General features: G+C 37.8%; 1 protein-coding gene across 6 annotated transcripts in view; it reads right to left on the bottom strand.

Moving 5' to 3' along the window:
* Positions 1–24,422, bottom strand: part of APC (APC regulator of WNT signaling pathway) — a 95,735-nt gene that overhangs the window by 56,727 nt on the left and 14,586 nt on the right. For 4 of the 6 annotated variants that reach the window (XM_069002640.1, XM_069002644.1, XM_069002645.1 and 1 more), the window contains exon 2: positions 7,109–7,261. In XM_069002640.1, coding sequence (XP_068858741.1) covers positions 7,109–7,243 — 135 coding nt within the window. In that variant the 5' untranslated portion in view covers positions 7,244–7,261. Of the gene's footprint in view, positions 1–7,108; positions 7,262–17,509; positions 17,549–22,102; positions 22,139–24,422 lie in introns of those variants that run through there. The other 2 variants (XM_069002643.1, XM_069002641.1) reach the window with 2 other exon arrangements.

The following is a 24,422-nucleotide window of genomic DNA, read 5'->3' as shown; positions in this document are numbered from 1 at the left end:
GAACCAAGAACCCTCTTAAATCAACTTGGGCTCTTCAAGAGGCTTTATTGAGGGACATTATTGAACTCATTTTAGAAAAACAAGCAGACTCCCCAGTGCCAAAACTGCTTACTTCCTACTCAGCGATTCCCCCAGAGAATTCTTATTTGTGAGCTACATTTCTTCCTAAAAAAGAAAGGTTAACTCTTTACCCACAAGTAAGTCCGTTCTTTACTGTGGTTTCTGGTATGTCCATTACAAATTCAAATTTGCGGGTCAGTAGATCAGCAGTTTTTCTTGAATTTTTTTTTCTTAAAAAGTAACACAGTCTCACACCTGCCATCTTGTGTAATTTGCATGATGAGATGCTGAGGCCATTTCAAAATGAATCTTGATCACAAAATCTTGATCTTTTTCTGACAATCACAACTGGTTGTTTATAACCAGCAGGCCTTAAACATGTAAAGAATCCTAAAGAGAATTTACATACATACACACAGAGGATAAGCAATACAGGTGTCTGTCTGGTGGAAGAGCAAAAAAAGTATGTCACTGGACTTTCTTCAGTTTGAATTCTATAATTTGACAGTGTATCATTACATTCAGCAGACACCAAATAAAGGACAACGCCTAAGGAAGCAAGTGGAAGAGCGCTGGTGAAGAATCTCAGAGTCCAGGGAGGATCTAACAGATCTCTAACTAAGAGATCTCTCTCCAGCAGAAAGGCTGACACAGTGTGGAATATACAGAAGAGAAACTTTGACTATGAAGCAAAATTTGCAGAATTGCTGCAAGTAGAGAACTTCCCACTGAGGAACCACATGATTCAAGAAAAGACAAGATATTACTGGCTGACAAACTGACAAAGACTTTTGTCAGAAGGGAAATAATTTGCATGACCACTATTTTAAGTATAGTGGTCTAAAGATCACTCAAGTAAATGACTTCTCTTTCTTCGGCTGTAGTTTGCTTTCTTTAAAGCCAGATGGGTCACACCTCAACTTTCCCAACTGCTTAAGAGAAGGTGAAAAAGGTCATAACTTACAACCAACAGTTCAGCAATTTCATAATCAGGTTGCTTTCAAACAGTTGGGTGAATATAATTTATTTCTGATATTTCACTGTATCTGTTTTACCCCTTTGCTCACTACGTTTTATTGTTGATACTTAAAATTCGAGACAGGGCCACTGAGATGTTCTCAGTATAGTAGGGAAATATCTTCAAGTTCTGTATGACCAGTTGCTGTGGAGACACCACAACACTCGTTTTAGTCCATGAAGCAACTATAATCCACTATGTTATATCTGACTTGACCTCTCAGCAGAAATAAAAACATACCAGGTAACTCATAAATCAGATTCTGGAATCTAGTTCTGGAAATAACGCTAATACTCTATAACGCTAATACTCTAAAATGTGCAACAGGATACCAAGAAATGTGTACTGCACTACACTCAAGATTCAAATGAAACATCAAGTTATCTTGCAGTTTAGTTACTATATGTAGCCTACTCACTAATAGCAATTCCAGATCATGGGTATCTATTTCAGCATACTTTAACATTCTCTTCTGACTGGTTTGCTTTCATAGTTAACTTAATTTTTCAGCTGTGTTTTTCTATATATGCCTTGGTGAAACATTTCATTATATGTGATGCCAACCAAAAATCTTTTCTCTGAAGATAAAACGAGAAAAAGAAAAGGCAGGATACAGCTAGACACTCTCCTTTTACACAGAGATGGAAAAGTGACGTTATCTGACACAGTAAGTATCCCCAGCAAAATGCATAATTGCTGGTACCTTAGAAGAAAAACTGTTGTCAGATTTCAGAAGATGCTATTGCAAACCTGGATATCTCTCAAATGTATTCATCTACCACCTGCTTGAGGAAGCACACACACAGACAGATGCACACTGCATGAGTATATAGCACATGACAATATGTTAACCTGTGTGTATCAGATGTCTCTGTGAATATGTTGGGCTTCAAATTCTAATTTGCAAGCACGTGGCTTGCCACAATACATTGAGCCAATAGCTGTGCCAATTAGAGCAACTCCAACACCTTTTATGGCTTACCACAAAGATCAATGAACACTGATGATCAGAGACAGCTCATCAGAACAAAGCAGGTTTTCAAGGTTAAATACCAAGAAGTGGTGGCTAAGCAGACTGTAAGGCCATAAAGTGTGGTTTGTCAATTTAAAAGAAAATGGGATCACCTGCTTACCTGATCAGGGCGACATCTGAGAAGAGCAGTTACTCATTCCTAAAGAGAGAATTGCCCAGGAGACATTTAAAAGGAAATCTTGAAATTTAGTCAAGGGGGAAAATGGGTACAAATGGTACCTGAAATCTTACTCCTAAAAAGGCTGTGATTAAGCCATGAGTATACCTGATGTAAAGGATCAGCACTTTAAAAAAAATTTTTCTTTAACTCTTATGACTTATAGATCACAAAGTGCAACTTCAATGTCAAAACACTGCAAGACAGGTAAGTTAGTTTCTGGAACATTCTGAACATCAATCTTCTGTTTATACAGACAAACATAGGCTAACAAGCTCCAATCTGCAAACAGCACATTTTTCAGAGTCCCTTCCTCATTTTAAAATGAGACAAACAAGCTACTGTAGCTGACAAGTTGCTAACTTGCCGGTCAATCTGTTATTCCTGATAAGGATTTGTATATTCATCCTTTCCAATAGTCATAAAAAGATATAATGAGAAGTTGAATTTGCAGATAAAATAAAATGCAATTTAATCATATTTAGTTAAAAAAGTACACTTTAGCTCTAATATGATGTAAACTTTCTCACAATTTTTACAAAGCCATCATGACAGAAATGAGATGAAAACTGGGCACTATGGCATCTTCTTTAGCATAGTTTTTACCTTTAATTCTGGTAATTTGAGTATGAATCCATCATCACAAAGTATGTACACCACTGCAATAAATCTGGGATATTATATGCTAGAGACTTAATATTCCTTTTGCTACCACATTTAATTACCATAGCTTGATATTTAAGAAATGCATTCAAAATAAAAATCCTCAAAATAAAATATCTTCATTCTTGTTTATTTAGTGAAAATATATTTCAATCCAGCATAATAGCATAACAAGTTTTATTGCTCTGCTATCCAATTAGCAGAAGAAACTCACAAACACCATCAATGTCAAAAATAAATCACTCTCTGGATCTGCAATGGACGTGATAGTAATGAGCTCTCTAAGACTTTGTCTTTTAAACATTAATTCCTTCAAACACACAAATCAAATAAAAACAAACAAAAAAAACCCGCAGAAAATTATTAAAACTAAAACATTTATATGAAGAAAATGATCTGCCAAAACACCACCCTCCACAACACATGAATGAACAGCTCATGATTTTCTGGTAAGAATTTAACCATTACTGTGTTTCTTTACAGTGTATATTTATCTGGTTAGAACACGTCTCAAAAAAATCAAGAAATCTGAATCACTTCTAGCGACAGTCTTCCTACTTTATTTTTGAAACGTGGACACAGTACAGAAGACATTGAATAAACTGAAAAGTCATATGTAGAATAAAATTTTAAGTGCACTTTATAAAAATAGAAGAGACAATGTTTTGCTCACAGAGCATCACATATACTAAAAATGGCTTTCTTACACAAGATACCATGAATTACTGATTTACTATAAAATCAAAGCACTCAAACAGTGGGTGTGGAAATGAAGCATGATGTCACTCTTACACTACTTCTAGAGTTTAAGTTAAGCATACCCGTTTCCCCCATATTTTACATGGGGAAAAATGCTGATATTAATTAGCTATGACATTAAAAAAAAAAAAAATATATATATATATGCCATCCTTAAACAGGCTATATATATATATATATATATGCCATTCCTTAGAGAGAAAAATACTTGTCTTTTACAAGAACCAGGCAGGAAAGTCTCACAAAGTCTTCCACAAATGCAGGAGACATGTAAGTATATGCACAAAATAGTACGGCTGACATTGGAGTACTTTTTGTCTCTTCATGAATTTTACAGGTTTTGAATTCTGATAAAACTGTTCATAGTTTTCTAAATATGTCCATAGTCTGTGGTTTATGCAATTACTCTTACATCTAGACACTGACACCATTTTTTTTATTTATGAGCCAACATTGTTATTTCATTGACCATCAAACAGCATAGTTGTTGACTTAAAGAGAACATTTTATCATACCAAACTGCTGTATTTCATCTGACAGCAAGCCAATAAAAACAAATGAATTTCCCAAGTTAGTCATAGTACTCTGAGGGATTTCTTTTGTTTGAACAGTTAATCCCTAGGACAACACAAATTAAAAAACAAAGTGGAGATTGATCATTTTGGCACCCCCCATTATCACATTTCTTTGTTTAACCATCGTGTTGTTTTCTGGCCAGTAAATGGAGTCTTCACTTTTAAGTAAGAGATTTAGCTTTAAACAGGAAGCAGTCAGACCTTGTTCTTATATAGGTCAGTAGTAGTTTATAATAAATACATGTGCAAGATGAGCTCATGTCAAGCTTTTAATTCCCGTATGATTACCTTACAATTCTGAAATGAAGGGATTATAAAGATGGGGCATACTTACACAACGTTTTAACACTACTACTTCCAAAATCAAGTCCTTTAAATATTGTCTTTAAAATGCCCTTCCTAACTACTCCCCTTTACAGCTGATTACAGAATATAAGGAAATGAGGAGACAGTCAGAGCAGCAGTCCAAAGAATCACTATGAGATGTCCCTGCACTGGGCCACAGACCAAAATTCACATTGCAAGAACAGTGATGTCTGCCATGGAACCCACAGCTTGTTTTCCCCACTGCTTCTCCCCTTCTTCCACTAATATTTAGGATTTTACTTGGCAGGACGGGTTACAACGGCTCTGTGACACTTCTGTGCTCCCAAAGGATCATTTTTTCCAAGACATTCAGGAAATCTTTGGCTGCATATATGGCAGCCAAAGGGCTTTCGAACTTGACTGCTCTGGCTCTGCTAATGATTTTAATTGTAATTATCCCTAACTACGGCACTGGGACCATACAAACCATGCAGTTTCTTTTAGTGCAACAAAGCCAACACACACTTTCTCCAAAAGCCTGCGAAACTAAAATTATCTCCCAATTGAAGAGAATCCTGCAATAATACCCATCAAACTTCACCCACAGACTCCAATCTGACCCCAGGATCATTCCCATACCATCCTTTAGGTTTGACTCAAATTAAAACTATGTTGTGACACTTTCCAAAGAAAAGGGTCTGAAACAAACAAGGGAATTTGTGGTTCAGGTGCAAATACACCGGAGGAATCCATGATTTTCCAATAGAACGTGAATTAAACAACAAAAAAAATCAAATTAATCTGAACAATCTCTTCTCCATCCATCCCCCAAAGTGAAAAGAAACATACTGAGTTTGATATTTGAGGTGGAGGTTTTTCTGGGTTACATTCCTTAAATGTAGAAGGGAACTTTGGGACAGAAAAAAATGAGACCTCTACTCTGGGCATGTTCATAATCACAGAGGAGTGCAATGGAGCCACTTTCTGTTCGGTAGTCTGCCAGGTTTAAAGTAAGAACACAAAGCCATTCCACACCCCAAATTAATGCCCTAGAGACCAGCTTGTACACCTGGACTGTCTCTAGGTCACTGGAAATTTAATTATCTGCACAAAAGCTAAAAAAACCTCCACCAAACAACCAAAAAACCAAAACACTTGTATGTGGATGAAGAAGAGAAAAAAAGACATTTTTACTCTTTTATTGTAAAACTAGCAGGAAGATCATCTGTCCTGTTCTTCCCTTCCTTATTTTAGACTGCAATGACAGGCAGTGGAGGGAGTTACAGACAAATTTGTTGCAATATTTTCTTAAGAAAAATAATATAAATGACAGAATTAGTTTAAAGACACAACTCAGCAAACAAGCATTTTTTCTGCAGCTGCTAATGACAACAAGCATTTCAAGTAGCTGGTGTAAAGGACTATAATTTCCTTTTAATTTAGATAGCAAAGCCATTTACATTTTACACTGCAATGTAAGGACTAAAAATATCTGAAAAATCTGTGCTTTTTTTCAAATGTTGTAACTAGTGTTTCCAAAAGCAGAATAATTTTTTTTCTTATAGTGAATATACAGTCTACATGCTGGAGGAGAAGAAAATTCAGTTCAAATATTTTTAATTGCTATATTAATCACATTACCGTATTTTAAAAGTTAGAGACTGGTTGTAAAGGAACAGTAAGTCTGTGATATGAAGATCGGGAAGCAAGCAGATGGAGAAAATAATGTAGCTTAATATTTAGAATATGCCTGCCCTGTACAGGAGTATACACAGAAATACCAACAATTTCTGAGCTCTTCTAACTGAAGTACCAAAAGCAGACTGGTTTTGCTGCCTGCTAGCAAAAAGCAGCAGGATTTGTCAGCTTAGGAAGAGCACCGCATTAATGCAGCTCTAAGGCTTGCAGAATTCTGCCTTCTTCAGTATCATGGATCAGACAGATAGAGATGATGGTGTATCTTCCTACTGACTAAAATGCATCTAAATTCCACTTGAGCCTAGTGTTTGCTCTTAGATAGGTGGCTCTGAAGGCCTACACTTAGCCAACAAACGCCAGCAGGACAGATCTGGGTGAAATTTTTAAGTATTAATTTAAGCTTTGGGAGAGATTGGAGAACTTGTGGTCTTATGTTAAAAGGAACTTCTGTTGAGATCTTAAATATTGCAATTATAGCAAACCCTCAAATTTTTAAAATTACCTGAAAACACTGAAAAACTCCAGTGTTTCCCACGTTTTCAAGAGGTGAACAATACTTGCTTTGTTGACCTGTGTCAACACTCTGGACTTCCTGCTGGGAAGTACAGCTGTGCTAAAATGGTAGTGCTTATCACAGCACATTGGAAGCTGTTTCTAGAAAACAGTTTAGAAATTAAAAAATAATAATAAATAAGTATAGCTGATAGTTTTTCCCTTACATGGCCTGGAAAAGGACTTCCATAGCAATCTAAAAGTACACAAAACTCACTCAGCAATTCCCAGTCCATGACACAAAGGGCAGTGACAGAAACCCCACACAGGCACAGAGCTTGCAATACCTTCATATTGGACGCCTCAGTTTCCAGTTTTGTGAGGTGATTTGAGTTATCCTCTAGCTCTTGCCGAAGGTTGGAGTTCTCCATCTTTAATGCCTCAACTTGCTTTAACAATTGATCATATGAAGCTGCGGCCATCCTGGGCTACCCCCAGCCCTTAAAAAAGTAAGAGAAAATATTAAATTTAAGCATTTTAGAAAAAAACTTTCACTACCCCAATGTATCTAACCACAAAATCATCTCTTTCTCCCATTTACCACATGACTTTCTAAGCATTTAATTTAAATCCATTAAACCAAACTGTTAATGCCCAGAACTAATGCCAATTCAAGACTTTTTTCTGTGGGCCTCCATTTGATGTGCATGATTAAGCAAATGAAAAAAGTTCATTGTCAATTCAATCAGATATTAGGGGAAGCTAGAATACACAAAAGAAAATCACTGCATCATACAAAAGCATCTTTATACTGGCACTACAGTTTCAACATGGAGAAATTGCAGCTAATAGACCATATATAGGAATTTTTATATAGACAACAAGCATCTTCACACATATTGAAAAGATGCTGACTACCTACTTATTTTAGGAAACAACTCATAGTCACAGATGTTCAATGTTCCTAGGAACAGCACACACTGTGAAGGAGATGCTATATGAAAGGAAAGCAGTAAATACTGGGAATTTTAACTGAAAAAAACTCCTTATCATCAAATGTAGTAAATATGTAGAAATTTTTTAAAAGTATCCTTCAAGGCACAAGATTAAAACAAATTTCTTTCACATGAAGTAGTCATACTGCACCATGGAATTTAAAGATGAAAAGCTACTCTTGATATCAAGGGATTCCATACTGTTTTCAGTAAAACAGTCCCAGAATGCCATCACAACTACTCAGCCATTATAAAGGAGAAAGAAAAAAATACTTCGATTTCAATTACAAAGTACAAATTGTTCCCCACTTTCCAAACCAAAAGCCAGCAGAGTTGTTCATCTAACAATGTAAGTTAACTAAAACGCGGTTAATGAATATTTGCAACTCTTTAGAATTAATGCTATCAATTTCGATTTCATTAGCCATTCCAGAGAACACAAGGAAGCCTAGCACTTCACATAACACAAGCTACCCCTTCCAATGTCACTGCAGACATTTCCTAAGTATATGGCCTGTAACTTAGAGGAAAAAAAAAAATTTAAAACTTACAGGGCAACATTCCCTTTCATTACTGCAGTTACTTTGGAAAAGATGAAACAATTAAAAGCTCTTATTTAGCATTTTCATTGTAACCTCTGACCAAACCTTTGTCCTTACTGCTTGTGTAATCAGTTATAAAATCAAGTTTCCTCTTCCTGATGAAACTCAATTGAATTACCCAGTCTACTAAAAATTAGGTTAAATTATTAAAAAATGTTATAGTTCCTCAGTACAAATTTTGAAAATTGTGTTTAACCTTTCTAAATTTAAACCAAATGAAATGTAAAGAAGAGTGTACACCACTGAAGACAGGAACAATAACAAAAGCTGTAGTGCATTTGATATGACTGGTTTATTTCCTTTCCAAGCACCTGTCACCATCAAAGACAGGAGAAGGAAGACACCTGGCACTTACGAAATTGTGACTTCCATGAGCAAAAAGAATCTGTAATATTTTTCAAAATTTGGTCATGCTTTACTGAAGACCTCATTTTTAGAGAAATAAAGGCAATCTGAAATAACTACTCTACAATGTGAATTCTGGGATTTTATCATCAGGCTGTTTCACCTAAAAGGTTGAGTCTTGTCAAGGAGAGTTGTAGCAAAAACAAAACACACAAACACCAAAAAATCAGTAAAGGCAGACGCTTCTGTTACATTTCACATATGCTTTTATCTAATAAGTAACAATTTCCATTATTATTAAGAAAATTAACAGCTATAGTTCACATTTCAGAACAGACTGCATGCACAAGCCCAAGGAAAGAAAGACAGAAGTGAAGAAGAATGGAAACTTCTTCCCATTAGTTGCCATGAATTAGGACTATATTGTAATACTGGTAGAATGTGCTGTTTTTACTGAAGTATATAATATGTTTATTCATCTACATGTGATTTACAGAAGCTGCTCTGTGCCATGTAGGACATGCATTTTGTTTCTTGATAGAGTATCTTTTTCTCCCATTGCTATAATTCATTATTAATATGAAAGGCCAGGTAATGACAAAAAAAGTATCCAGTTTTTCCATTTCCTGTCCATTTTTAGGAATTCTAATTTACAGGTTTGAAATTTAGATCAATCAGCCCCATTAACAAGATGTACACACACAACAAAGGAAATGGAGAAAAATGGATGAGGAGGAGCTATGGTACAAAGACATAAACTGCATAGCTCTGGTATTTTATATGCAAAACAAACTTAAGTATACTTTTGCTAAATGATTAAGGATACTGAAGGGGAGATTTGGTTTGCCTTTCCACCCTTCTGATCTAGGTTCCTCAGCTTCCTTTATTCTCATAACATGAAAGTAGGACATCACCACTAAGAGACAATATTCTACCTCAGACCAGAAGTCACTTCCTGATTTATTCAAATGTCAAGCTTTGTGGGTTTTCAGATAAAAAAGAATTTAGTTAGCTGATCACCACAACCTGAGTAACCCAAAACATTTTTTTTTTCTGCTAAATAGATGCCCAAAGGAGAAATAAGCAACAATGTCCCCACAGCTGATATAGAGATTAACAGAAAAACTGTACATGGGTAAGGAGCAGTACAAAGACATCAAGATGACACAGGGCAGTGCTGAAAGCCAAATTATTGGGCTAGAGGCAGGCTGTCAGCAAATTTTCCCCAAAACTAGACTGTGCCAGGCATTTTTAAATGTTTTGTTACTGACTTTGGCACAAGAAGTAGCATCAAAACTTGCTCCCATAAATTCAAGAGGTTGCACAAGGTCAGAGGACTCCATGTCATACACAATGAATTTGATGAACTGAGAAATAAAGCAGCAGAAACAGGATGAAATTAAAGAGCATAGCGACATAGGGTCACTCACAAAGGAATCTCAACCTGGAGCAGTGAAGCCTCTCAGCAGCCAGCCTGCAGGGCACTGTCTGCTGCCAATGAGACTGGCACAAGGTGACCAAACACAATCCCCAGAGTTATCAAATCATTTTACAAAGACATGGGTAAGAAAAGTGAATTCAAGTGGGTGCAGAGAAAGATGCAAAGTGATCAGGGGATGAGAGAGTATCTCAGAAGATATTAGACAAGGACACCTTGGCTGCCTCAGCACATCAAAGACTGAAATGACATAGCTATACTTTGTTACTACAGAGTGGAAAACACTGAAGAAGGAGAACAATATATATGTTAAAACACAATACTGACACAGAACAAATGGGTGTAAATCGGTCATTTATCAACCTAGGCTGGCAACATCAACTAGAACTTGTAGTTCAGAAGGATCCTTGCCAAGCATACTACACAAGAAGGAGCCAGACTTCACGGCTCAAGAAATCCAATCTTGTATTCCTAAACTTCAATACAGACAAATGCTGCACTTATTTTTGCCACCTTCAAGATATTTGTTTCTTCTTCTTCTGAAATAATGAAATGCCGAAGTATTTCACAAAAGACACCATTAATTTGTTTTAAAATGCAGGAAACTGACACAGGTAATATATGACCACAAAGCAGCTTAGGCTTTCTGATGCTGAACACTGTGTCATCCCTCAGGCACGTGATTTTAAGAGTGAAATCACAGGGCTCCATTACACATAAGTGGTTCCATGTATGAGATAAAACCCTCAAATTAAAATCTGTCTCTCTTCTGAAAATACATTTATACCAACTGCTTGAAACTAGACACAGCAGATCAGAATTCAGGTCCCAAAACAATCCTTGGATTTATGTTCTGGGTAAAAAAAATTACTTATAAATAATTTATAAATTATATATTATAGGTTTATTAAACACAGAACTGTCGGCATCAATAGAAACTGACTGTACCACTTCACCCCCTTCTTGTAGTTTCTCAGTGGTTACATTACTTGCCTTGAGAAAAGAGCTAAACTCTGGACCTTCTTGGCCAGACAGGTTTCCCAGCCACATCCCACCTCATTCAGCCCAAGGGAAAGCAAGGAATACCTCAGACATGGCCTGTTAGTCTGAAGCTGTACCACTGCACATGCAAACATATTCAACACCACTGGGGTCAGAATCAGCTGGATCAAGAACAACTAACTCGTCTTTCCCCCGGTAGGAAACCACTAAAGTGGGGGAGAATGGAGGAGAAGGGAAGAACTCTGATCTCCAGAATCCATTTCACATTTCACCCAGCCCAAGGGAAAACACATCATGAACACAACTCACCTTTGTGAAATTCACTATTACGCTTCAAGTCAAGCTCCCTTTTACATTCTAGCATTGTTTCTTCACAAAGTGGTCATCAAAGGCAAGAATAGATACTGATTTTTCTAGGTTTACTCCGAAAAATAAGCCTCATGGAACATAGAAACTTTGAAATTCAATACCCTCACATGAGAGACACCAAAAATCTAGCTGTCCTACTTCCCTGACCCATATTTCTCATCATTAAGAAGCTTCTTCTCCATCTCCTACCAAAGTAAGGTGAAGTTATGACAAGAAATTTCACGCTTTACTGAATCAGCACTTTGCATGAATATACATATCAAAGAGGAATTTCAATCTGGATAGAACTCTTTTATGCACTAAAATCAAAATTAATGAGAAGCTTAAATTTATGCAAACACACTGTTAAGATTTAGATATGCATTTTCCTATATTAAGAAAACTGTACCAGTAGCCACTGCCCAGACAGGAATTTACATGCACCCATTTTGATCTCAAATCCCAAGTGATAGGAAAAAATGTAATGTTGCCTGAAAATTTAGAACTTTTTAATTGATCAGAGCCTTTTTCTTTGAAATCAGTATGCATATATACTCAATATGCCCTGAAGAGGTTCTACTTAACCATAACAATTTGTCATATATTAAAGCTCCTTATGAAAATATTTCAGACTTCCATTATTGCTTTTATCCACAAAATCTATCACTACTATCGCATTCTACTACCACTGGTAAGCACATTTACTTCTACACTCTGTAACTCAGATTTTCCACAATGTTTCTCTTATTATTATATCAAATTTAACTCTACATGTAGATACAATGTATCTGAATTTTATAAACTTTGATATGTTTAATCTTTGTTTCCAAATTTTGAAATTTTTTGTATCTGTATTTAAATACTGATTCTATCCAAAGTTCATGAATATCTAAAATATAATTTAATAAGTCTGGGAAGGCACATCAGCTCTGATTTCTTTCTACATCCACAAATTCTATGCAACTCTTCAGTGCTGAGCCCAGTATCTCATCCTTGTTATTCTTTACCACTCTGTCAATTTTTGTCATTCATTCATAGGAATGTGTCTAATGGGGAATTGTTTCTTCAAGGGCACACCACACTGAATTCAGGGAGGAAGTGCTGACACTGCCATGACATTTTTCCAATTAGTTTCTCTAAACTACCTTTAAAAACAGATTATTTTTAAGCACTAGGCCTATGGGTTCTGACTCGCAGTGGTTGTGGCCAACGGTGGGGTGGCCGGGAGGGCTCTGCCGGTGCCTCCCCAGCTGTCTGCCCCACCCATCTCTGCACGATTCCCACCCAGGGAAGCAGGGAAGGGCTCAGCTGCTCAAGTGGCAGCTGCTAAACCACTGCAGATTACTGCCCGACTGCCAAGGTAATCTGAAATAGGTGTCAGTTTAAGTTTACTGTGCTGGATCATTAACCACGATGCTTCAGCAGCTGTTGCACAGCTATTTCCAAAAGAGGGGCAAGGCTGACAGGCAGGGGCAAAAAATCCAGCACAGCTGTTCCAAGGTAAGTGAGCTCCATTTTAGCAACTTCAGCTCTAAGTGGACCATTTTCATACAGCTTCCTTATCAATGCACTTGTAAGAAAGAAGTGTGGGGGGGTTTGCTGTTCTTATTTTGAACATATCAAACCATGCCAATTTGCATTAGTTTAATTTCTCTGTTGACTGAATCCTGTACTGAATTTTCCATTATTTAGTTTGAAGCTGGCCTTCAGGTTTTCAGCTCTGGCAAAATACCACCACTCCAAGTGCTGTCTTCAAGAACTTACCAAAAATGAGTATTACTGTGTCAGGGACTGTCTTATCCATTTCAGTTTGGGCAAGCTTTCAAGGTTTGCCAATTTAAAAATGTTTATCCTTCACTGGCATTGTCCAATTCTCTCCTTCCTTACTCACTGAAAAATACTCCACTGGACTCAGTTTGTAAAAGTCCATTATCCTGATTTCTCCAAACAGCAGAAAAAACCTTTCTGCCTTCTCCAGTATCCCACCGAACAACTATGTTATTTCCACCTGGTGATATATCTATCCTTTACTAAAATGGCCTTTGGTGCCAGCATATTTCATCCTCCTATCCCCACCCAAATTTAAGAACAATCCCCAAAACTTCTAGCCAGGAGCAGCTGAAAGGGAAGCCATTTTGTTTGGGTTCTCTTCAACTGGGCTATGCAGGCACACAAATAAAATGAGCTGTCTGAAAGTGGCTTTGAGTGTGGTTAGAGACAACTAAGAAAATACTCAGCCCACAATGAGAACTGCCCATGAGTGAACAGCAGATCTGTTCATGTTCTAATCTGCTCTGTTTTAGCACACTTAGGTCATCAGAGATGAAGGAAGAAATATAAAAAACAATCATCATAGAAAACTGCTCTTCCCCCAGTTTCTTTTAGCAACAAGGGCTTTGATAACAGAAAATTAACTGCAAGTTATATAACACTACTCTTTTTAATACATTTGAAAATGATGACATTGAAAAAAATTGATAACAAATCATACCAAATTATAATCTCTAGATTGGGCATGCTATGGATTCCTGGGGTTTTCGACCATGTAAAAAAACTGCAAAGGCCAGATGAAGAACCATTACTGTTACCAGTTATCCTAACACAATTTGTGAAAGCCTTAGTCCCTTTAAAAGAAGACCACACCATTTTCTCTAAACCTTTGCTGCATGAAGTTTTTCTTCTTAGGTTTTCTATCCACTTCTGCATGAAGGCTATCTTTGTGGACAGCAGACTAAAACACTCAAATGTTACTATACCTGGCCTTCCTAAACCCTTCTGAGTGGGGATTGGGTAAAGACTGGGTTTTTGTGTTTTGTTCTTCCAGAAATTAATTCGTTACTTGGCAAGACCTTTCAATTAATCTTTATATTTTGGGATACTACCGTAAATTCCATACTTGGCCTGTACTCACCAACCATGAACAGAAGCATCATCTGTCCATCCTAACCAAAAATGTTAAGTGATCCATGTTCTCAGCACTCCTTAAAAGACCGTGAGGAGAAGGAATGAGAACATAATGGTCTGAACTTTTGTGTGCCTCAATACATGTCAAGTATGATAAAGGCCAAATGTTAGTTTGTGTGAGAAACAAATAATTTAATGTTTGGAATTTACTAAAGAATGCTAACAATGAAAATAACATTCCTAATTCAAAAGTAGTAAAATCAAGAAGTCAAACATTTCAGGTTATAAACTGTCAAGTTCAGCTTTTATTACACTGGAAGAAAATTGCCACTTCTTTCTTTATAATTCTGCATTGGGAAGTTCCTTAGCTGGTTAGTCATGCTGTATGCAGAATATGACTATGAAAATTCGAAACATGATTTGCATTTAAATACTATATTGAACACAAACCACTCCAGACATCATTTAATCATAACTTATATTGGATCAAGAATGATTCACAAGCCTGAACACTCATCCTTCAAGATGATCATCTTTGTTATTCATGACTAATTGTGTATGCCCTCACTGCACGTGACTTGCTCCTGTTTACTTTTATATTTCTCGTAATCTTTAAGGATTCAATTATAGAGAGTTTAAGGTATTAAAAAGTCTGAGACAGGTATTTCCTTTCCTATTTTACCTTAAAACACAAACTCAAAACAATTAACATGAAATAAATCACCTGCAATTTAAAAAATTATGCATACTATAAAAATTTTCTATTATATATTATAAAAATAATTTAAAATAAATATGTATTCCTCCATCTTGGGTGACCTATCAGGGCCATCTTCAGGGTTCTCTTCAGCACTTTTAAGCCCATTTGTCTTGCAGGAAATGTATCCGCACTTGATCACACAGGTGCATGGATTTTGGAAAACCATTAGTGGAAATTAGGTCTTTGCTGACAATTATTTACAGTCACAGCACATCATTAGTAGTATAGCTTATTTTAAACAGGATTTTGCTACACTGATAATAAAAGAATTTACCAGATATCATCAACATAAACATTTTAGAACTAAATTAAGATGCATATTGAAATCCAACATAAGAATTTAGAGATCAAGGGAACCAATTGTAGCCATATGCATTTCCAGCTCCATGTATTATTCCATGCTGATATAACAATGGCACATTATGACAAGATGTATCAGAACATTCATCATAACCAAGTATTTTGTATTTCAGGGGTGATGTTTAGAAAAATTTGCACCCATAAATATTTTAAAGTCTTATATTTAGAAGTGATCTTTTATTCAAGCTACCATTTTAAGAGTGTGACTTACAGAACTATTACAGTGGTTACACAGAATACTACTAAGACTTTCTTTTTAAGAGTTAAAAAGGTACAGGAAGAAGCATCACCATAATAATCATAATAATCACTACTGTGCTTTTGTCACCCTTTTTCCTTTTAGAAAAAAAGGGGTGAAAACACCTCTGCATCTTCTGTTTCTTTTAACATTTAAGCAACTATAATGAAGACTCAAAATGCCAAAGTAGAAATATGTAGTATCACCAATTTACCCTTTGAAACCAGTTATTCCAAATATTAAGTTCTCAAATGATGTTTTAAAATTTAATATTATCCAAAGCCTCTCATACTCATAAGACAGGAGATTTAAGACTCCAATCTAAAAATAGTGGTATATATAAAAAATGTTTTGAGGGGATATATTGAGAAAGTATTTAAACTGAGACTTTTCTTCATCAAACCTTCTTTGCACATCACTGTATTTGACGAACTGACAAGAAGAGCATTTTAACAGTTACTTCACGTCTCCTTAAAAATACAGAAGAGTCTGGTTCTAGAAAATGGCTTTCAGTATATATGCCTATGTGTATTTTCAAAGAACTATAATCTCGGCAAAATACTCATAAATCTGTTACCTGCATTAAATAACAGAAAAAATTAACTGAACAGTAAAAAGACAGTGGGAAAAAAAACACTGAGAAGCATTTTCAACAGAACAAACAGCAAAGGGTAGAAGAAGCACTTAAAAACGGAAATAGATCTATATTGTGCTATTCATGTATGCACTGAAATTTACTAAAAATTCTTCTATGCACGCTAAGAAGCTGTGTATTTTTTGCTACGCCTTTAAAAGGCATTTTTCAGGGTATGACTCTCCAAATCAAGTCAAAACCGGGCCGTACTGGTCCTCTGAAGAAAATCCTATCAAACGAAAAATGCCCCTTACAGCCCAAAGACAAGGTCCTCCATGGGAGTCAACAGGAAGAATATTGTATCTTGACACAAAACCCGAATAGGATGAAATAATTTGGCAGCATATGTGTCCTCCAAAAATCGCCACATATTTTAGCAAAAGCAAGGAGAACTCTGCTAGCAGTGACCTAATTACTAGCATAAAAGCCGCGTATCTGACAAAGGGGAAGAAAGGACCCACTGCTTCATACATAATTTATTAAGATTTCCCACAGCATTCAGGTTAAGTCGCGGACCCAAGCACCTCTTTGTGATGTTAAATAAATCTGTGAGAAGTCAGCGGATCCCAGGGCGCGCCGAGGGCGCAGCGCTGCCCCCCGAGCGCTCCCGCCGGCCGCCCACCCGCGCGTCCCCCGCGCTGCGGCAGCGGAGGCGCCGCCGCCGCCCGTCCCTAACAAAGCCGGGCCGGTGCCACCCCCGGGCAGCGCCTCGTCGCCCCGCGAGGGCACCTCCGCGGCTCTGCCCGCCCCGAGACCCCTGCGCGCCGCCGATCTCCCTCCTCCTCCCGGCCCCGGAGCCCGCGCAGGAGCTCCGCAGGGCTTTGTGCCTCCGGCCGGCGCGGCGGGCTGTGCTCGGTCCTGCCCGTGGCGGCTCCCCGCCGTGCCCTCCCGCCCGTCCCCGCGGCTGCGGGGCTCCCCTCCCCGCCGCGCGACAGCCCCTTCTAGCACCCCACGTTTTGAGGGTTTTTTTTTTTGTTTTCGGGGGATTTTTTTGTTGTTTGGTTTGTTGGGGTTTTTTTTAAGCCGCGAAACCGCTTCCTCCTCCCTGCCCATCCCGGGCGCGGGGAACCTCGGCCGCCGCGCCTCACCCGCGCGGGAAGAAGCCGCCGCCGCCGCACTCACCCCATGGCCGCGGCCGCCGCGCCTCCATCCCCGCGCCAGCGCCCGGCCCGGCCCCGCCCGCGCCACCGGCTGCGCCAGCGCCGCGCGCACGGCACGGCCCCACGGGTCACGTGCGGCGGAGCCAATGGAGCGCGCGGCCGCCCCCACCCCGGGCGGAGCTCCGCGCGCGGCCCCGGGCGCGGCCCCGGCGCTGCGCGAGCGGCCGGAGATGGAACCCGCGCTGCGCAAAGCAGCACCGCGGCCACTCAGCCGCCCGCCCGTCACAGGACGTTTGACACTTTTCATGTAAAAATGAAACGAGGTTCTGCGTGAATTAAAGGTTCAGCTAGAATTAAAGCTGCTACAGCTCACCTAGAAATTCACTGAGACATTGCTTATTAAAAGGGCAGCAGGAAGCGTGTCCTTCAAGGGCATCTCAGATTTCTCTGCGGTTCAGTAAAATGCAGTTTTCATCTGCTTTTCAGATATGAAGTTGTTACTGCTAGTTGGTAGCTTAATAACAAATCAAATATACATACATTTAAGCTGTGTTAAATTAGAACAATAAGTACCACTTGGAAAAAATCTAAAAGACAAATGAATTTATGAAAGAAAATCAATTTATGAAACTATTTTATAATCTCCTTTCAGAAATGCTCTCTCTCCAAGGGTAAGGATGTAACAACGTGTTCATGGAGATGATTTAAAACCTCACAGAAGCACACTACTGAAATCCAAGAGATAGCAGAAATTAAGCCATATTTCAGCTGTTGGTGTTTGTAGTCCATATTTTCACTTTAAAAAACAATTATCTGTGTAACAGCTACTATAAGAATCTCCTAAAAAGCTCTGATATAAAAGTCAGCTTTGCAGAAACAGCACAATATTAAATCTTTTAAATCCCCTAGAATGATTAAAGAATAAATCTATGGACAGTGCAACCCATCTCAACAAAATAGGGCACAATAGAAGACATCTGAAAAGGTAGAATGGTTCCTCACCTAGAGCAGACCAATGCCCTTCCCTGTGGTATGTTACATAAATTACAGAGTTATATGCTTCTACAATGGAACATAAGGATAGATAACTTACTAAAAACATAGATCCTGATATGCCTGCTAATAATACTTCATTCTGCCAATAACATTTTTTTTTATTTGCATGGGACAAGCAGACATGTAGTACCTTGTTGTTGGGATGAGATGAAATCAAAGGCACTGCAGGCCTGTGCATGCATGTGAGCAATTGTACCACACATTACTTAAACGCTACTAATTTCATTCCAGCTGTTTCCTCATACCTCCTTTTTCCAGGTAGAGAAGGCAACAGTCCATACTCGGAAAAGATGCTCTTTACCAGATAACCTTCTATCAAACATCTTCATGATCAAAATGATGTGTGACGTGTCATCTGCTGCCTTCAGGATAGTTTTGCACAAAATCCTCTCCAACTTCACCACTAAGGCTAACTGCAGAGATACTGTCACTTCAACTGTTAATAGTAAAACACTTTAAACCAAAGTTAAGTGGGCCATTAGTCAAGGGTGTTCCAAGGCTTTATGATTTTTTTGGTATAAAGCTTCTATTAATTACAGTAATTGTTTACATCCTATGGTTTATGGTGTTTTATGATCCACTTGATTCCATTTCACAGCGACCAAGTTCATCCTCCCTCAGCTGTAAAAAATTGTCACAGTACTCTTAACAGGTTCGAAGCTTAGAACCTAGCTAGGCACTAGACCTAAAGCCATCTTACTTGATATCTTAGTGATATACACCCTTGCTCCATCCCTCAGAAAAGCAAACCAAAATGCTCCCAGTTGTTACTGTGAAGTTCTCTCCATCCTAAAATTATTTACATTGGTGTAAATGTATATTCAAAAAAATACAGACATGGCTCAACATCTGCATTATCAGTTGGCAAGTTGTTGCAACAGGAGTTGTAGCTTAAAACCAAATCAGGTTGTTCCAGTAATATTTTTGAACTTGAAGAATTGGAAGTGTTCAGAAGTGGCAAGTGCCACACAGCCTGGAATGACTACTTTAAGTGTGCAAAGATGACACCAGAGAACCAAAGAAACTGAAACACTATGTACTTTAAAGCTAAATTCCACACTTAAAAGTGAAAAACTAAGCTTTGAGAAGTACAGTTAATTTTCTAGAACCCAAACCAGCTGTATTAAAAGATGGACGGCTACATAATGTATTAATTTACACACATCATACTGCATTTTCTGCAACTTTGTAACACTAATTGTAGTTTTCACTGTGTGAAAACTATCTTGCTACTCCTGGTACTGGTTAATCCTTTCTGAGGCTGGGAGTCACAATCTGAGCAAATTCACTGCTCTGCAGCCTGAAGTCCCACATTAATTTGCAGAACAAGCAGAAGCAAAAATTCTTTAATGATTCCTGCCAAGATGACAGCTGAGTGGGAGGGAAAAAGCTTTCCCTTCCTCATTCATAGCAATGCCCATTCTGTTATGATTTCATAAACATGGCTGCTTATGGTCTGTGTCACATGCACTTGTCTCTGCAGCAAAATCCAGTAATAAGTGAAATTCAGTTTAACAAACAGTATGCTTTGACCCTTCCCATATTGCATCTTCCAGTGGTGTTAAACCATTGCTATACAGCCAAATAGGTGAATATCTTCCCTCAAAACTGTTTTCTGTCTGCACTACTGTATTTTTCTAATAAAACTGATACCAATGAAACACTGTTTGAGAGAGAGAAAAAAAAAAAGTCAGGCTCTCAGGAAAAAAGAAAGGAATTGTACATGAAAAAGTCTTCTTTAGACTAAGTTTATTTTTGGCTAGTTATTTTCTATCTGGCAGATGGAACAAGATGGCTTTTTCATTCCTTGAAAGAAACCATTACCAAGACAGGCTTAGCAATACCTGCAAGATATTACATAAACCTACCCTTTAAAATCTATTAGAAGACTCAAATCTCTGCATGAACCCATGTAAGCTATCAAATCCAAAAGACAGAAAATTTTAGTATTGAAAGATACCTGTTCAGTTTCAAATTACTTCTATTATTTTGGACAAGATCACTGCAGTCTACTCAGCACAGCATTCTCAAACAGTCAGATGGGAATTTGGGTCCAGGAATGGAATTGGCAATATTTTTAATGCAATTTTTGATGCAACCTATGCACCAAGTGTTTCCCATTGCATTTATAAAAATCCATTTTGAAACCAAATATAATTGTCATTAAGTGTTATACCCCACTACTAAGTAGTGCTAATTAGAATCTCTGCATAGATTAAGATCTAAATTTTTAAAAACATAAGGTACATTCCCCAAAGTATCTATTTGCTTCATAAAATCATGACTATTATAAGAGGAAATGCAAGAGGTTTTCTGGTTTTAGATAGCTGGCTCATAAATGGGACAGTTCTCTCAACCTTTGCAACCTCACCTACTGCAGCAATACTCTTCTCCCTATGAGCTTTTCACCATTAAATATATTTAAAGTGATTGATATTTCATTATTAGTCATTGGACATGCACAGAACTACCTACCTCAGAGACCCTGCACAGGAAGTGGTTGGAATGAGCTAAATTCTCTCTCTGGTGCCAGGCACTACGGTTGGCATTACTTGCAAATGTGAAAAAATAGTGCTGCTGAGATCTTGCCTTCAGAACTTTCTAATGCAAGATTTAGGCATTGAGTTGTATCAGACTGCACTTTTTAGAAAGGTCGTACTTCACAGATTTCATTAACAAAATAAACTGAAGACATTTCACATCTGTTTTACATAGACAAAAATTTCATCTCAACATGGGACTTGATGACGTATTTTAGCAGCTGCTGTAACCAAAGGTTGTCTTGTGCCTTTCAACTTTACATGGGAAAAAACCCCAATGAAACTAAACATGCTCTTTGTTTCTTATTTTCTTTAGTACAGTCAAGGTACATTCACATCTCTCACTACCACACAAAGACCAGGCTTCCTCTGAGGCCTGTCCTTACCATGTGAACAAGACCAGTGAAAGTTTGTATATACACACTTGAGAAAACTCCTAACTTGCTCCCATTGGCATCATATCACTGTTTTGGCCATTAAGAGCTTTAGCCCTACTTTCTCCATCAAAAGTCTCTCAGAAATACTGCATATTATTTCCCCAACTATGGGAACTTCCAACTATGAACACTACAAAGGTCATCAGAAAAAGGTTTCCTGAGGATCAAGAACCTAAAGGACTGCCTTTCTCATGCAAATGAAGAAACAGTGAAGAACTCTGCCATTGTTCACAATGCATCATCCAGAACACATGCAGTAGTCCTACAAAAACAGACAGGAATTTTCTGTACTTAGAACAGATTTTTACTAATGTACTAAATTCCACTTTTTTTTTTTCTTTCCAGAAAGTTGTGCTACCAGTTCCTGAACTTGGGAAGATTTTTCCACAAGCAATGACAAGGTCTGTCTTTCACAGGGGTCAATTAACTACCCCACAGACATGTAACATAAGCTAAATGAGAAAAGCAGAGAAATGCATGCTGTTTAGTTATTTCATAACTAAGTCAGAGACACAGAAATACATCATTTGCTCTTTAAATCCTTTACTATTTAATGCTCTCTACTGTTTGCCAATTCCTTACTTTTGTCCAGAAGTAGTCTGCTCTCTGGGGCATCTCCCACTCATACTTTCTTCCCTCCCACTAAGATTTTCCATCTGCATGAAGCTTTCTTGCTTGAAATTAAAAAAAAAAAAAATCAGGAAAAAATACTGCTTCCTCCCTCACATCTGTTAGCTCTAGTGTGGAGCCATGGCCCAATCTGCAATATTAGTCACATTCTCTAAAAGCAGTAAAAGCAATAATGAAGATAGTTTGTTTAGAAAACTGTTATCCAATAAATTTCACCATCCACTCTTCTATCTCAACTATATAATAAACACCACCTGACACAACTTTGTGTCACACTACCTATGATTTCCTCATCCTCTAATTAAGAACATCACACTATCCTGGCATTATATCACTTCATTTCCTCTGCTATAGCTCTTTTGGGCTTCTTAGGTAGTTTATTGTATCTGCATATTGTAATTTTCACTTCTTGCATCATGGGTGGTGGTTATTCAATCCACTAAAGGGCTTGACCTTTAAAGAAATTTGGAAGCAGATTTTAGAGATGTGAGCTAGGAATCTTGTCATTTTTCTGTAAGGTGCAGAAAGCGATCAGATAAAGAGTTGACTTTCAAGTGTAGTTTACCCCACTGACGACTGTGCTGGTATGTGCCAACCTGCTCACTCCAAACCTCCAGCCAAATAAAGGCTTATCCCACTTTTGAAAATGTAATTGCACCTTTTAGCCCATTTGTAATTCTGTTTCAGTAGTCTGTTAACAGTATTGAAGGCTGAACATCTCCAATATAAAAGCCCTTGGTTAGTATACCTCAGGGATTCTCTGATGATTTTTTTTCAGAAGAAAAGTTATTCCTAGAGGACTTTTTTCATTAATACATACTTTTTCTTTTTTCCTCATTTGGGCCATAGACTAGAAAAATATGTTTAAAGAAAGATAAAAACCAGTATATTTTCCCATGTTTCTTGGGAAGTGTCAGATTCTGGATCTGTCTGATGGCAGATCTGCACTGAGTACACACTTGGAAAACCTGCAGTGGCCTGAGTTACAAGATAAAGCCCTATTTTGCTGCTTCTTCATACTCAGCATCAACCATAAGAAATCACAGTACTCACATGACACATGGATGACTGCACGTGCAAGTGGATGGTCAGATTCAGTTTCTTGTTACACTGTGGTTGACAGAGGTGCCTGCTAAAAGAGATGGATGCTACATGGTTATATAAGCTTTATAGTGCCCAGGAGCACATCCCAGAATTCTACACCACTCTGACAAATGGAAGCTCTATCAGTGGAATATTTACCTTTTTCTGCACAATCTTGCTTTCAGTCCTCCCTTTGTTTGGTTTGAACCAGATGTTCTTAATGCAAGAGCTGATTTCTTGTAAGCATTCTGACATTTTAGTAGTAATAAATCAGTTAGCTGAAGGTCATCTGTTTAGCTAAAGGTCATCTACATGTTTTTTGCCAATGGTATTGAAAAGGAGAGCAATTTAATTTTGGGGGAATCCTGTAAGCAGTGACCTTTTCCAGAAAACGTAGGTTAAACATGACCATTCTCCAAGTCTACTAAGACTTAAAAAGTTCCAGCTAGAGACAAGTTTCTTAAAACCCACTGCATTAAGAAAGGCTGTGATAAGGTCTAGAAACACAAGGATCTTGCTAAGTCATGGCTGTGAGTTCTCTCACCATAATTACAATCTTTTGAACACTTAAAATTAAGGCTCAAGCCATAGAGGCTCTTAGCTACAACAGGACAACTGTATCAAATCAATCTAGAAAAACTATAATTTACAAGATAAAGTGTTGGCAAGGAATCTGAGGACACATATATCATCCTCAAAAATATAAAAAATTCCACATTTCAGTACATAAAAGTAATTGCTAAGGAGTTTGAAGAAAGACCACAAATAAAAATGGCTTGTCAAGGAAGATTTATGCTGTGTGGTTTAAGGAGTACAACTTAGCTGGTTTAGCAAAAGGTAAGCTGTTTTTTATCACTGTATACTGAAATTATTTTTAAGCGTCACAAGTTTAAAGAGATCCATCAGCATAGATCGGACAAACTGGAAATGAATTTCCCAACATTGCTGTGGTTAATCAAATTACATAAGTTCAATAGGAATTGAGCCACAAGTTGAGACATGGTATTTCAAAAATTACCAACTTTTGCTGTTCTACAGCCTCTAATGTAAGGGTCACACTGAACAGTGCTGGGGTCCAAGACTGAACTACATGAAAGTTTACAATTCAGTTAATGCTGCAAGAATTTAATTCCTTGCACTGTGCATGCTGGTTTTGCAACAATTATAATCAAGTCTCACACCATCAAGA

This window comes from Aphelocoma coerulescens (assembly GCF_041296385.1).
Source record: "Aphelocoma coerulescens isolate FSJ_1873_10779 chromosome Z unlocalized genomic scaffold, UR_Acoe_1.0 ChrZ_unloc_scaf_1, whole genome shotgun sequence".
In the NCBI taxonomy this organism is placed as follows: domain Eukaryota; kingdom Metazoa; phylum Chordata; class Aves; order Passeriformes; family Corvidae; genus Aphelocoma; species Aphelocoma coerulescens.
Note: the sequence above shows the minus strand (reverse complement) of the source record. Positions and strands in the feature narration are given on the sequence as shown.